This window comes from Colletotrichum costaricense, assembly GCF_030867565.1.
Source record: "Colletotrichum costaricense strain IMI 309622 chromosome Unknown Scaffold_1.1, whole genome shotgun sequence".
Lineage (NCBI taxonomy): Eukaryota > Fungi > Ascomycota > Sordariomycetes > Glomerellales > Glomerellaceae > Colletotrichum > Colletotrichum costaricense.
In genome coordinates, this window is record NW_026848230.1 from 2,124,796 (window position 1) to 2,138,408 (window position 13,613).

Sequence of the window (13,613 nt, forward strand, 5' to 3'; positions counted from 1 at the left end):
GTGGGTGTCGATGAAAGGCAAGTTTGGCGATGGAGTCGATCTCCTCTAAACACTTCCCCACTTTTATCCTCCCAGGTCGAGCAAAATATGAGAGGTGTTCAACGATCGTTGGCAGCAGGGAACGTCGGGTTTCGTATTCTCGTATTCGATGAGTTCTCGACGTCGGTCGTAGTGGTGCTGGGGTGGGATGAGTTGAGCTTTCGACTTCGCTTCCGGGGAAGGGGGGTAATCGGTGTCAGGGGTCGTCGGCTCTAATGAGCTTGAGCAAGTTCTTGCCAAGAGCATGATGTGATATCCTTGTTGGTGGAATATGGGTCACTATGAATGTCCTTGTCGGCTGTTGGCGCGTGTGGTGTTAAGAGAGTCGAGTTGAAGGTTGAGGACGAGGCGAAGCCTTGGGAAGCCGGTCGGTTTCACGAGGGATTGGATGGAGGCACAAGGTTCGAGGATAGAGGGGGATAGGTAACAGACGGACTGAAGATCGGGTTTGAAGCCACTGAGGCATATGCGAAGTCGAGAGCAGTCGATGTATCGAAGGAGCGGGGTGTGAGACGGGAACGAGAGCGTGAGTAGGCGGTTGAAGAAGATCGAGGCTCCCAAAGACCTTGCCATGGAGACTGACGCGCTGGTACTAAGTGGTAGTATGTATCAAAGCCCTTCTCCCGTAGATCTTGGCGCCGTGGGAGGAGAATTGGGAAGCTTGCCTGAGAAGCTTGGGGGTGTACCTGGTGTTACTTGGAAGTGTGTTCAGGCTGGCAGGCAGCTTCAGCGACAGTACCAAAGTACGGGCACACCGCCATGCAAAGAGAGAAGCGGAAAGGGGAGGAAAGAGGAACAGAAAATGACCAGGTCGATATGCTGTGAGGGCAAGTCGGTTATCAACTAGAAGAAATTGGCATGGAGGAGAAGGAGGAGGAGGAGGAGGAGCTTGCTCCGGGATCCTACGTCAGGTTTAGGTAGCTACAGGATGTACCTTAGCTTGACCTGCACTACGTCAGTACGGGCCCCCTTGGAGTCGATTCCCTGGGTTCCCCATTCGCAACGACAACTATACAACACCACAGCAGTGGCCTCGAGAAGCGAAGTGGGGGAGGTCGAAGGGGACCTTGCCTAGTCGTCTTCCGGGGGGATTTCACTTGCTTCCAGCAGGGAGGGGATGTCGCCCATGGCATTGCATGAGAGGTGAGTAGAGGTTGATGTAGAGAGGGAACAAGAGTGATGAATAAGTCGAGTAGAATAGCATTCTTTAGTCTAAGGTACCTATGCAATGGTCATACAAGGACCTCTCTCCTTCTCGTTGGGCTGAAGTCTGAACTACCACATATCTACGTCACTGGTAGCCCCCAAATGTCCAAATACGGGATGATGGGTACGGGGAGCTAGGACGACGGGCAGGTGTACCCGGCAGCGGCCCCAAAATCCAGCCCAACCATCCCTTGGACGGCCCGCCACGCCGAATAGGTACTACACTAATTAGCATTACACAGGAGAAAACGTTCAAAACGCTTCTTTCAACGACCCGCTGTTTTCTCGCTATAATTCATGGATATAGAGGAACCTGAGTCCTGTCAGGTCGCGTGCGGCGAGTTTCGGCGACCGTCGCCGAGAGCAAGTGGATAAGAGGGAGTATCCATGGATAATTCAATCTAGCAAACACAGGTTGGAATACTCTATTGTATTGTACGACGGTGCTTCAGTTGTTGCTTCCACTCCCTCCTGCAGGCATCAAGGCGGGAAAGCAGGGATCTGGTCCAGCCTTGCAGGGCTCCATTCTTCGAGGAGGAAGGAGAAGGAGGATGACATTTTTGCATGTTGGTCTCTCGAGACTTACTTAACTTGAAAGTGCTACATATTGACACATTTTGTTCTTACTTCAATCTCGAAGGCCATGCCTTACATCTGACTACATTTAGACTTACTCTACACCCCTCAAATTTGGCATCTAAAAGACGGATACAATACCGAAGGTCGTCAAAACATGAGGCAAAATAGATGTCCGTACCTTAATCTACCGTATGATGTATAACACGACGCAGAGCAGGGGTGGTGCCCGCGGGCTTCTGGCAAGGTAGTTTGCCTTGGACAGCGGAAACTCTAAATTGAGGTAAGGCGGGTGGGTGGTGGTGGATGTTCGCTGACGACTTACTGACGGGGCGGGAGAGTGGGTGAGGCCAAGGACGAAAATGCCCCTGCTTGTGATGACGTAGGGCTGGGGCGCATGGACCCCGATAGGTACGTCTCGCTCCGCCGTGGTGCAGCGCGACGGCGGCGGCGCGGGAAACCTGCAAACGCCCTTTTTATTTTCGATTTTTTCGGGCCGGGTTGATTGCAACTCGCTCCACTTTACCCGATGGGAGATATATGGGGCTGGAAGATACCCGGAGCGTTCCCCGGTGGTCTAACTCACTGACCCTAATACTTTTGCTCTTCGAAAATACCTTGCTTTGAAGTAGGTCCTTTGAGATGCGGACTGGACTGCGATACTGGACGGAGTACTGGAATCACGAGGTTTGATTTCACGTCGTTTTTTTCCACCCGTATTGGGTATCTCTGTTCTGTCTCGTCTTTTCTTCGGCTGACTGAGCGTGCATATGCGCGTGTGGGTTTCCGTTCGACTCAAGTCGGGGTCGACACAGTAAGACCCCGGGTTCTTGCCAGGTTCTTACGACGCAGTATGGCGTGTCAGGTTTCCGAATAGAGGCAAGTCGGACGTCAACAGCCCCATAGTCGCCAGCGAGAAAAAAAAGCCATATTCAGCAGTTGCCATTTTTGGTTTCAGCATACGCAAACACACACGAATTGTTGAATTTATGCATTCCACAGACCACCTTAGTCCATATCGCCTTTTCTGGAAGGGGAAAAGGGTAACATACAAGTCGCAACTTTGGTGTTGATACTTTTATGCAACTTAGCCAAGTATGTGACAGCTTAAGGTGCTCAGGTAGCCCCTCGTTGAGGTAGCATCAATTCGATTCATTGCAACTGCGCATATGCGCAAGTTCCTATCAACTTCCAAAGTCTAGACATCTGGCCCCTTTTTGGATCAACAGATCAGAGTCTTTTTCTGTCGCAAGCATTTATTCGCTATTGGAAATAATAGTTGATATCTGGAATAACACACTCGTGTTCATTCGATGACTCGATTTTACCACACAGATCCGCAAATGCATCTTTCCCTTAGAATAGGTTACAGAGTGAACGGCAATTTGTGCCTTCTATTGCTACAAGCCGGAGAGACGCCTTCTAACCTGAAAATCTCCTCGTTGATTGGTGTTACATATATCGACAGATTTCTCTTCTTCTTGTTCTTCCCCTTTCCCCCTTTTCGAAGCACATTCGATACTTTATGAAATGATCGAACCACCGATGGCCGGGCCGCGCTTCAAAGTACCACCAATGAAGATCTTGCTGATCAAGTCACTCTGGTGCGACTCAATCATCTCGTTGAGCGCCGCGCGCTCAACAACCACGCGTCCCTCCTCCAACAGATCCTTGACATCCACATCGTGAACACCGAGGCACCTGCCCTGGTCTCCCACGGTCTCCATTGTCTCCTCCAGCCTCGGCCTGTCCCCGTTGGTGATGAACAGCGTCCGGCCGTGAGCCTTGCCCCACTGGTTGGCCTCGAGAACCTGCATCATCCACTTGCGGCGGTACTCCTCCGCAATCTTGGGTCCCACGAAGCCTCCGTCGGTCAGGGCGAGGAAGTCTTGGGGTAGGGGCAGCTCCATGCCGTCCTCGCAGACGATGAGCTGGCCGCGGCGGTAGCGGTAGCTGAGGGCGGTGCGCCAGGCGACGTCGTAGACCTTACGGTTGAGTGAGGTGCTGAAGTCGCGTGGCTTGGGGCCGTGGGAGACACCTCCGCCGCGGCGGATGGGCGACTGCTTCGTGCCGGCGCGGGCGCGGCCGGTTCCCTTTTGCGGGTGTAGCTTTCTGTGCGAGCCGCGAACCTCCCATCTGGTCTTAGTGCTGGCCGTACCCTGACGGGTAGAATCGCCCTCGTAGACGACAGCGAGATGGAGGAGGTCGCGGCGGAGGGGGAGGTAGAGGTGCTTCGTCGAGTAGGACTCGAGGGATTGGGGTTCGAGCGTCGGGAAGGCGTGAACTGTGACGGGGACGGATGTGGCTAAGAAGGGGTGTTAGGGCTTGCATCTTTTGAAGAATGGAGTATGTTTCCGTAGAACGTACTTGGTGTCCACTCCGCCTGCTTAGATGTGCTGTAGACGGAGGTTGTGATGCCGGGGAATGGCGCCTCGGTGGCCATTGATCTCGTAAAGCTGGATGAGCCGATGAAGGAGGTAGCAGGGCTCGCGTTCCTGCACGTCGATGAGAGAGAAAGCCCCCTCATGGCCTCTCCGAGGCTCCTGACTCCTTTGCCGGCCATTGTGTATACGGTCGTCGCAAGGGGAGTTCGCGATGTTCGATGGGCTGCTCCTTCGATGCGTTAGAATATCGGGAGCTGCAACCCTTTGCGCAGGAAACACGAAAATTTGGCCCGTCCTGTCGAAGGAAGCTACCAATCAGACAGCGTCAATTGCCGGTACGTACCTGCAGCGTGCACGCTGTGTGGCTTGTCAATGGGAGCTCCAGTCCCCTGTCCGGGGCGGGATATTCCGCCGTTCAATTGGAAAAATAATTATGGGGACCCGCAGAGCAGACTCGTGAAGCTCTGTTGAAAAACCTCCTTCAGAAGCTCTGGTCGGGAATTAGACGACCACCTACCGAACCCACCACGCCCCCCTCTCTTTTCACAGCCCAAGATGTCATCGTCGTGTAGGCAGGCCATCCGGCCGCTTCACCGATGCCTGAACAGAGTCGCCACGCCCCTGCCGATACGGAGAAGTCTTTCAACGACGCCCGCCCCTGCCGCCGAAGTGTACAAGGTGTCGCGCGAGCGCCCCGAGACTGTCGACCCCGTCGAGCTGGACCCCAACACGGCCGTCGCGCCGTGGGCCGAGAAGGATCTGTGGAAGGCAGGCACACCGCCCGTTGGTTCGAGACGTCGCCGTTATGCCATCCGCACGAGTTCAAACATCCCCTTTGAGCAGCTGCCCTACCAGGCATTCCAGGAGGCGCGCAAGATCCTCGCCGCCGATCGCGAGGAGAAGCTCCGTGCTATTGTGAAGGAGACGGAGGCGATCAAGCTGTTGGAGGGCTTGAGTGGTGATCAGGTTAGGGGAGGAGAGAGGATGCGTCAGATGAGGCTGTCCAGTCTGCGAAAGCAGGTCGAGAGATTGAAGATTCTGGCGGATATCAACGATCCCGCTGTCAAGAGGCGGTTCGAGGATGGGCTCGGTAAGGATACATGACGTCCATTTCTATGCTTGAGACGCGCATTGAGTGCTAATGTGCCTTCTGGAATAGGTGACATGAGCAAACCCATTTACCGCTTCCTTGCCGAGCGCAAGTGGCAATCCTACGAGGCTAAGATGATTGAGCAGCGTATCCAACAGCTCAACATCATCCCCGATATTCTCCCCAAGATCAAGCCGACCTACGACGTTCAGCTCTTCTTCCGCCGCTCCAAGGTCCCCCCTGGCAAGATCCTCCCCAGCAACATCTCCGAGGTGCCCCCGCGTCTGCGCATCACCCCCTTCACGGCAGGCGAGCGTCTCGTCTCCATCGTCATCATGGACTCGGACATACCCTCCGTCGAGACCGACGGCTTCACCAAGCGCTGCCACTACCTCGCCGCCAATATCCCCGTCTCGCCGACAGCAACGTCCATTCCGCTTTCCAAGATCCGCGACGAGGCCCAGCTCGCCGTTCCCTACCTGCCCGCTTTCGCGCAAAAGGGCTCCCCCTACCACCGCCTCTCCATCTTTATCCTCGAGCAGGGTGACCAGAAGCTCGACACCGCCCAGCTCAAGAAGCTCTACCAGGCCCGCGATGGCTTCTCCCTCAAGTCGTACCGCGACAAGTTCAACCTCAAGCCCGTCGGCTTCAACATCTTCCGCACCATCTGGGACGAGAACACGGCTGGCGTGATGGAGCGCGCCGGTGTGCCGGGCGCCGACATTGAGTTCCGCCCGAAGCGCGTCTTCTCGCTCAAGGAGCCCAAGAAGGCCCGCGGTTGGGAAGCCAAGCGCCAGACCGCCAAGTACAAGCATCTGTGGAAGTACACCAAGCGCATCAAGGGGTACTCCAACGCCAAGGGCTTGGTCAGGAGGAAGTAGAGGAGTCAGCGTCGTGCGTGTTTATAAGAGCAGAGAGGACGGAGACGGTTACTCGGGCGGCCGAACCACCACTGAGCCGGGATGTAACGCAGCGGAAGAAGCTGGAAGCGAAAATCGGGGAAGCAAGTGCGGTGTTGTTTAAATGTGTAGAATACGTGTACTTTATGTCCTATCACCTGACCGTAGATGGGTGCAGTCTCATGGCTGCGCGGTTGTTATAGATCACCTACTGTCAACTCCGGATCCTCGGCCTCCTCACCATTATCCTCGCTCTGTGTCCCTAATCGTTCGCTACTTTTATATTCAGACGAAAGGTTGGGCTGAAGATCGTGTGCTTCTCCTGAATCGATGTATATTTCGAAGATGATTGACGTTACACCAGCAAACATAAGCCAGTCGTTGTCATCCAGTAGAGATACTAACACTCGGGGACGAAGGCACCAGGGTGAACGTGACTCTGTCCGATCTTTCGAGGGCTTAGGGAACTATATCTCGATATTCGGCTTTGTAGAACCAGCCTTAGCATTGCAGTGCCGGGATCCGGGCGCATTAGCGAGGGCCGCATCGTAGATTCTCCACTCCTTTGGCGCTTAGGGAGCTGCTTCCCAACATCAGATCTGGGCAGGACAAGACTTTATCTCTCTGGTTATCACGCCGGACGTTCATATCTTCTCGGGGGCGTTGAACAAGTCGTTCACGGATAAGAGCGCGAGGAGCAGTGGTTCAAAAGAGCAAGGTAATTCTCCATGAATACGTGCGTGGGGAGTAGCGGTCCATGATAGTAAAGTGATTGTTTATGAATATGAGCGTGAAGAGCAATGGTTTACGAGAGCGAAGATGCACTTCATATTAACCATGAGAACAACAGTCGAACAAAAGTTTTGTTCATGAAGGAATTTACTACTTCCACTGATTAAAGAAGTACATCAAGTATTCGTTTTTTTCTAAGGGTAGCAAAGTAGCAAAGGAATTATTCGTTACCATGGTGTAAAGAGTGGCGTCAAAAGAGAGGAAATATGTCCTTTAACTCAAACTGCGAGAGGGTATTGTTTCCCTCAGGTCCAAAGAGCACGTCGAGCGGTCGGCTTTTTCCAACAACTAGGTGTGCTCGGGTTTGGGTTGGTTCCAGTAGTTGAGACTTGCATCAGGCATGAATATCTCAGATGCTCCTCATCGGCTGCTATGGGTTTGGAGTATAGTTTTGTATGCTCCTTTTGGTTGCGATGACTTATTTCTGCTTCTTCTTCATTCACATTTCAAGTTTCGATGCTACATCGGGCATTTATTTCTTCCTGGAAATAGCAAAGAGGTCACCCATGAATGACGAGAGTGGCGGGCTGTGGCAAATGTGTGTGTGTGTGTGTGTGTGTGTGTGTGTGTGTGTGTGTGTGCGTGTGTAAAAGGGAGGCAAACAAAAAAAGAAACAAGACTTCATTGATAACTCTTGCTTGTCATCACTCAACTCCTAATGGGCGAATTTTCAACATCGACTCCATTCTCGAGTCCAAGCGACTACCAATAGAATCGATTCTGCTGATATTTCGAGATATGACTTAGTGTTTAACTTGATATGGCTGCTTCTGACGACGCTCAACGCAATTCTCAGTGGGATTCTCGATACGACTCGAGACAGGAGCGCTTTAACTAGCACTTCTGAGACACACCTCTGCGCTTACCCTTTTTTTTCAGCTGTTTCGACAGGCGAGGTAGGCTACACTAGGAACTTTGGATCTTGAGATACCGCCAAGAGACAAAGTAGGCAGCCATCACCTCGACTTGGTACATTAACCCCAGAGATTTCGGGCGTGCATGCAGTACTACCGTACGTCGTTAGATGATACTACTGGTATTTATGTGGACTTTCAATTTTCAATATACAAGTCCCCACCCGGGCTTAGAAGAACTGCAGTAACTGAAGTTTATGTTGGTAATCTGCGCCTCGCTCTCCGCCAGTACTGACGAAAGTGTCTATCTACCGACGACTGGTGTTATTCATCCTTCGGTTAATTATGAAAAATAGATTGAAGCTGTGCATGTCATATGTAATAACGGAACGGTGTAAGCCACTATGAGGTAAGAATACAACATGGGGTTGTCACGAATGAGACGTAAATATGTCATTAACAAATGTATTGCTGTGACAAGGCCAATGGTCTCATCTTAAACTATTGAATCAATGCAGTAAGGTAGCAGAGGCAACGTGTGACTCATCACCATGGCACCAAGGCCGGTGTTTGGAACTCTAAGTCCACCAGGCATCCTCTTTATGATGCCCCGAAACGCCTTCTCCCATATATCTCATGCCCGCAGGCGCGCTGTTATAATGCCACTCCCTCAGAACCAATAAATATCATACGACACGTGGCGACGCTGCGCGTATTGCGTGGATCCATGTCCCGCGCTTTCGTGAAAATTTCCACTGCAATCCCTCGTAGTAAACATCATGACCATTCTATCCTCCCACCGGGTATCTAGTCGCGTGCGGCATCATCTGCCGCCTGGCGCTCACGCATGTTCTTCTCCCACGTCTCCCAATCCTCGTAATCATTCGTTTGCCGAGCCGGTCGCGGCGTCGGCTTGGATGGCGAATCCAACAGATCACCGAATTCGAGTTGACAGTCTGAATCCATCATCATACTGGTGATATCAAAACTGGAACCAGGAGCATTCATAGACTCCGCCAATGCTCGGTTCATAGCCTCCAGCATATCAGAGTCATACTGGTGGTCGACCGGTTGGCTTGAGAGGTACTCCTCCAAGGCCATCTCCATCTGAGAGAACTCTTCATGATGCAGGCGAGGGCTTCTCCGGATTTGGCCTCTAGCCGACCGCGGAGTCCGCATAGGCGTGCGGCGCATAGCCATGGGGGATCGGAGCATATCGCCGGACCTCAACGATCGTGAGACACTCCTAGTGACGCTTCTAGTGATGGGACGGTGGCTGGGTGTCGGCCGAGTGGGAGTCTTGAAGGGGCCGCTGTTAGCAGGCCTTTCCCGAGGGGGCGGCGTGGATGGGCGAGCGATGGGGCTCCGAAACAGATCTTCCAGGTCATCATCAGGAATAGCCAGGTTCTCCTTATTCGACCCGGTGTCCTTCTGCGCCTCATCCTTGCTAGACTTGTCGGTGGACTCCTTGTTTTGTGCAGCTTCCGCTGAGACGTTGAGTTCCGGCGCAGTCTGTACGACGTTGACGGCAACCTCACCTAGGACCTTAGCAACGCCTTCCTTTCGAGGTGAAGGAAATAGGAGCCGTCGGGTACCACCCATATCTTGCACCACGTCGGCGTTGTCAAGGGTGATTGGGCTCTTGGCGGTACCGCTTCCTCGAGAGTGGGTAGATCCTGGGTTGGAGGCATGCCCGGGCGACGCTGGCCGTGAGCCCTGATAGTCAGGCGGTTGAGACATCGATAGCTGAGAGACTGAACGCTGTGAAGCTTCGTTGGCATTGCTGACCTGTGAGATGCCACGAGATCTGCTTTCATCCATGGGTGAGATGCCTCGATCCTCGGGCCCGATGGGGTCCGTAGTGAAGTAAGCTTCAGACGTCGGATTGAGCGGGTTTGCCGAATCAGACTTCTTCGTCCTGGGCGGTCTAGGAGCTCGCCCAGTACCCCGAGGCCGTCTTTGTTGACTGAGGCGAGATCTGTCCTTCTCCCATTTTTCCGATGGCCGATGTGCCTTCCATTTACACAACCAAATACCGCAGGGATTGCAAAGCATATGCCATTTCCATTCTGACTTGTCCTCATGAGGTGCCAGGCCTTTCTTGATGACCTGGTATTTGGTAACCTTATCTTCATCATCTCGCTCCAAGACCAGGATGGCAGTGATTCTGCCAGGCTTATCTGAAAACTCGGTGAATTCGGGGACACCCTCAAGCTCCTGAGACCAAATCTTGCGCCACGTGGGAGTCTCAATAGCACCACAATTGTTGCAGTACATAGGGGTTTGCCCACTCTCGATGGCCTGCAATAGCTTTTCTCTAATGGCCTTCTTCTTGACATAGTTCTTGTTTGCCTTCTGAGCCTGGGTTGGTGATCTCGGGGGTTGGAACGCGTCGCTTGGCGGGCAAGGCGCTTCGGAGAAAGAGGTTATATCTGGAAGTGGGAGAGCTGACAATGCGATAGGGCCGATCGGGTCGCTGGCCGGGACCATTGGAAGTGCCTGCGAAAATTCTGAAGTAGACCGAGAAAGAGATGGTGGTGCGGAAGGAAGAGCGAAGACGTCGGCCGCGATAGGAGCCAATGTCGAAGGCTCTGGCAACACTACGTCGGGTGCTTTATCCTGCACAGCTTGTACAAGTTGCTCGAGTCTCATGTCGAGGCTATCTTCAGACCGAGGGGCCTCGAAACTGGGAGCACTTTGACTGTCCATGTCGACATCAGGCTTTATCACCACAACCGGCTCCTCTTGTTGTGGTGAGGGCTCTTTTCCCGCAGGCTGCGGAGGCACTGTCATGTTGGACTCGCTGACGGCGTGCTGTAGAGGTGGCAGTGATGGCTCTGTCGACGGCGTCGAAGTGGGTGCTTTGGGAGGGAGTTGCTTCCGGATCTTTGGAGCAGTATCTATTTCGCTGGGTACATGCTCCGCCAGCTGAAAGACTTGGATGGGGATACCGGATTCATCTATTTGTTCCTTGGTCTCGTTGCGATTCGTTTTCCGCCCTTTGGATTGTTTCGGTGCAGTAGCAACGGGTTTCGGGAGTGGCTTCATAATGTCGCCATCGAAAAGGTCGTCAACGCCGCCGCTCATAAAGCCAGAATCATGCTGTGGCATTGGCATCGGCATTCGCATAGGGGGGAGTATCGGGCTGGACGCCGGCGGACTTGACCGCACAAAGCTGGTGGTACGAGGGACAGGCGGTGAAGATCCAATGGCTGCAGGGCTATCCTCGGAAAAGTTGGGAGACACGGCCTCTGAGTCTGGGGAACGGCCATCTTGTTGACTCGGAGACATGGCAAAGGGCGGTTCGGAAAACTGGGGTTGGCTAGGAGGCGTGGCGGCCTGGCTCAATGTCGACTGCCGACGCAACTTGCTACCTTTCGTGGCCTTGCCACCCTGTGGCATTGAGGGACCTCTGTCGGGGACGGGTGTTGGGGCTCTAGGCACATCCTGCATGTGAGAGCCCATAGAAGGGTCTTGAGAAATCCCGGCCGGTCGCAAGGTTCGCAAGGAGCCAGCCGTGCTTGCTGTGACGCGGAGAGGGCCAGAGCCGCCACCGAAGGGGGCATTGATGTTGCCTGTGACCTGGGTCATGGTTGCCCTCTTCTTCTTGGCTGGACCATCGTCGCCATCGGTTCCATCCTCATAGCCCGACGTGTTACCTTGAGTCTCAGCTCTCGGCTGCTTCCGGGGGCGACCACGCGGTCGTCCGGTAGATCTTGATTTCTTTGATGTGTTTGAAGCCCTGGATGATGGTCTCGATGGTGGGTTCACTTGAGTCTCGGTTGCTGTGTCAACAAGGGTAGGGGCCACCCGATTAGGCCCTTCAGAATTTTGCATAGGCGGTTGAGGTATGGTCTGTTGAAGTTGTGAATTTTGCATTTGCTGTTGCGGGGGCCCATTGTAAGCAAAAGAATTGCTTTGTTGCATTTGTTGTCGTTGCTGGGGTGGTGGTTGTGGTTGGTGTTGGAATTCGTTGTGGTGCTGGGGTAGGTGGTGAGGGGATGCAACATTTTGGGGATGTTGCTGGTTGCCCATCTGCTGATTTGACTGCATGAAGCTGGCCCACTCGGCATGGCTATTGGGCGTGAGTGCACCATCGTTGTGTCTCGTGGGTTGTATCTCGACGCTCATGTGGCTTTCAGAGCGCTGATATGAGTGTCGAGCGTCTGGTCTAGGTTCGACTTCGTATCTCGGTTGTGTCATGGCGGCTACTGGCTTCAGCTTCAGTTTGATCTCCAAGATCTCCTTGACGCCACCGCTAAAGACCGAGAGGGGATTCCTGGTGGTGCGACCAATGATCCTCTTGCCATCTGTGTTGTTCATGATCCATCCTAGAAAGCCCTGTCCGACCAATGGCTCATCGGGTTCTGAATAGTCGTATGCGTAGACGGCAAAGTCGCGGGTGGCGTCGCTCAGCAGCTCAGGGCTGCACTTAACAACGGCCTGGGCACACAACTTCAAGTCTACCATGCCGACTGTGGTCTTCTCGTCGATTGGTACTGTTTGGACGGTGAGTAGTTCTGAGTGTCGCGCCAGGAAGCTCTCGCCGCTGTCGGCGAACGCGTAAATGACCTTGACTGCATCTCCCAGTCAGTATATCCGGCGAACGCCAGAGCAGAAACAAAACGGGAAGCACTCACGGCCCATGGTTCGAATCTGTACACCCGCATCATCCATATCTGCCGGGCCAGAAGGAGGCTGTGGTGGCATCGCTTGGCCGTTACCTCCCCAGTTACCCACAGGTGCTGATGGCATTGGCGACGCCATCGTAGGCGAGGCTGTCACCGACTCGAGTGTTCGTCCAGTTCGAAAGTGAGGTGACGGGCGAATATGAAAAGACGAATAGGTAGAGAGGTATTGCCGACAGAGTCGAGTGGTGCCGGCAGTAGTTGTTGGGCGGTGACCAAGGGTGGGAAAAAAGGAAAAGAAAGTGGAGGGATTGGGAGTTGAGAGTGGGTTACGAATTGGTGGTTGTAGTGGTTAAAGTGGTAAAGTGCAGGCGTCACGTAAAGCGCGGGGCGGGTATCATGGCCGTGGTCGTGAAGGAAGTCGCGTCCTGGGCCCGGCTTTGGTGTAAGTCGCGTTTTTGGGAAGTGGATCAAACCACTTAAAGCCCATGCGCGACTAGAGAGCAGCTCTGAGACAAACGCACGCCTCGCTGTTTTGGTGCAGAGTTGAAAAAGTAAAGACGCTTCTCAAATTCAATGCTGGACAGCTCAATGAAAAGGCTCAAGCGTTTGCTTGTAAAAAAAAACTGTAACCTGGGACGGATAGTACGATGAGGGAAGAAAGACGTGAAGTCTGTCGCGTGTACAAGTAAGGTAGTAAAAGAATACAACGGGTAAGGTACGCAATGAAGGAAGTCTCAATACAGGCCGCCCAAAGCGGGTTAGACCAGCAGGGGGTGCTGTGACGTTGGACCAGGGGTAAGGGCCGCTTAGCTTCTTAGCGCGAACCCAGCTTTTGCACCGAATCCAGAACGCGCCAAAAACACGCTGTGCACGCTTTCGTCCGCGACTTGAGTGGCCCACCGGGGAGAACGGAGACAGGTCTCAAAGGGCTTCCGGTGATGGTCCGTGCTCGACCGAGACCTTTACCGCTGGATTTTCGGATGTGACCCCCCCTGAAGCCTCTGGAGCCTCTGGAGGCGGTTGCTGTGTGAATGCCGTAAGTGGGTCCCCTCTTTCCTCGCTTCCTGAGGTTCTCGGGTGCGGGTGGGGCCTCGTCCTCCTGCTGACCAGCCGGTTGCTACTGCCTCTTCTTGGTCGGACTT

General features: G+C 53.7%; 3 protein-coding genes across 3 annotated transcripts; 1 reads left to right on the forward strand and 2 right to left on the reverse strand.

Moving 5' to 3' along the window:
- Positions 1 to 3,344: 3,344 nt before the first annotated feature.
- Positions 3,345 to 4,384, reverse strand: CCOS01_00765 (ribosomal protein L4/L1 family protein; the record flags this gene model as incomplete). Its single annotated transcript, XM_060448962.1, has 2 exons — positions 3,345 to 4,126; positions 4,189 to 4,384. The coding sequence occupies 2 exons, from the start codon at positions 4,382 to 4,384 to the stop codon at positions 3,345 to 3,347; spliced, it is 978 nt and encodes a 325-aa protein (XP_060320400.1).
- A 376-nt stretch (positions 4,385 to 4,760) lies between these two features.
- Positions 4,761 to 6,176, forward strand: CCOS01_00766 (phosphatidylethanolamine-binding protein; the record flags this gene model as incomplete). Its single annotated transcript, XM_060448963.1, has 2 exons — positions 4,761 to 5,295; positions 5,365 to 6,176. The coding sequence occupies 2 exons, from the start codon at positions 4,761 to 4,763 to the stop codon at positions 6,174 to 6,176; spliced, it is 1,347 nt and encodes a 448-aa protein (XP_060320401.1).
- Positions 6,177 to 8,647: 2,471 nt separating this feature from the next.
- CCOS01_00767 (GATA transcription factor) lies at positions 8,648 to 12,607 on the reverse strand (the record flags this gene model as incomplete). The annotated part of the gene is made up of 2 exons (XM_060448964.1): positions 8,648 to 12,417; positions 12,481 to 12,607. 2 exons carry the CDS (start codon positions 12,605 to 12,607, stop codon positions 8,648 to 8,650), a joined length of 3,897 nt encoding a protein of 1,298 aa, XP_060320402.1.
- Between the last annotated feature and the right edge of the window lie 1,006 nt (positions 12,608 to 13,613).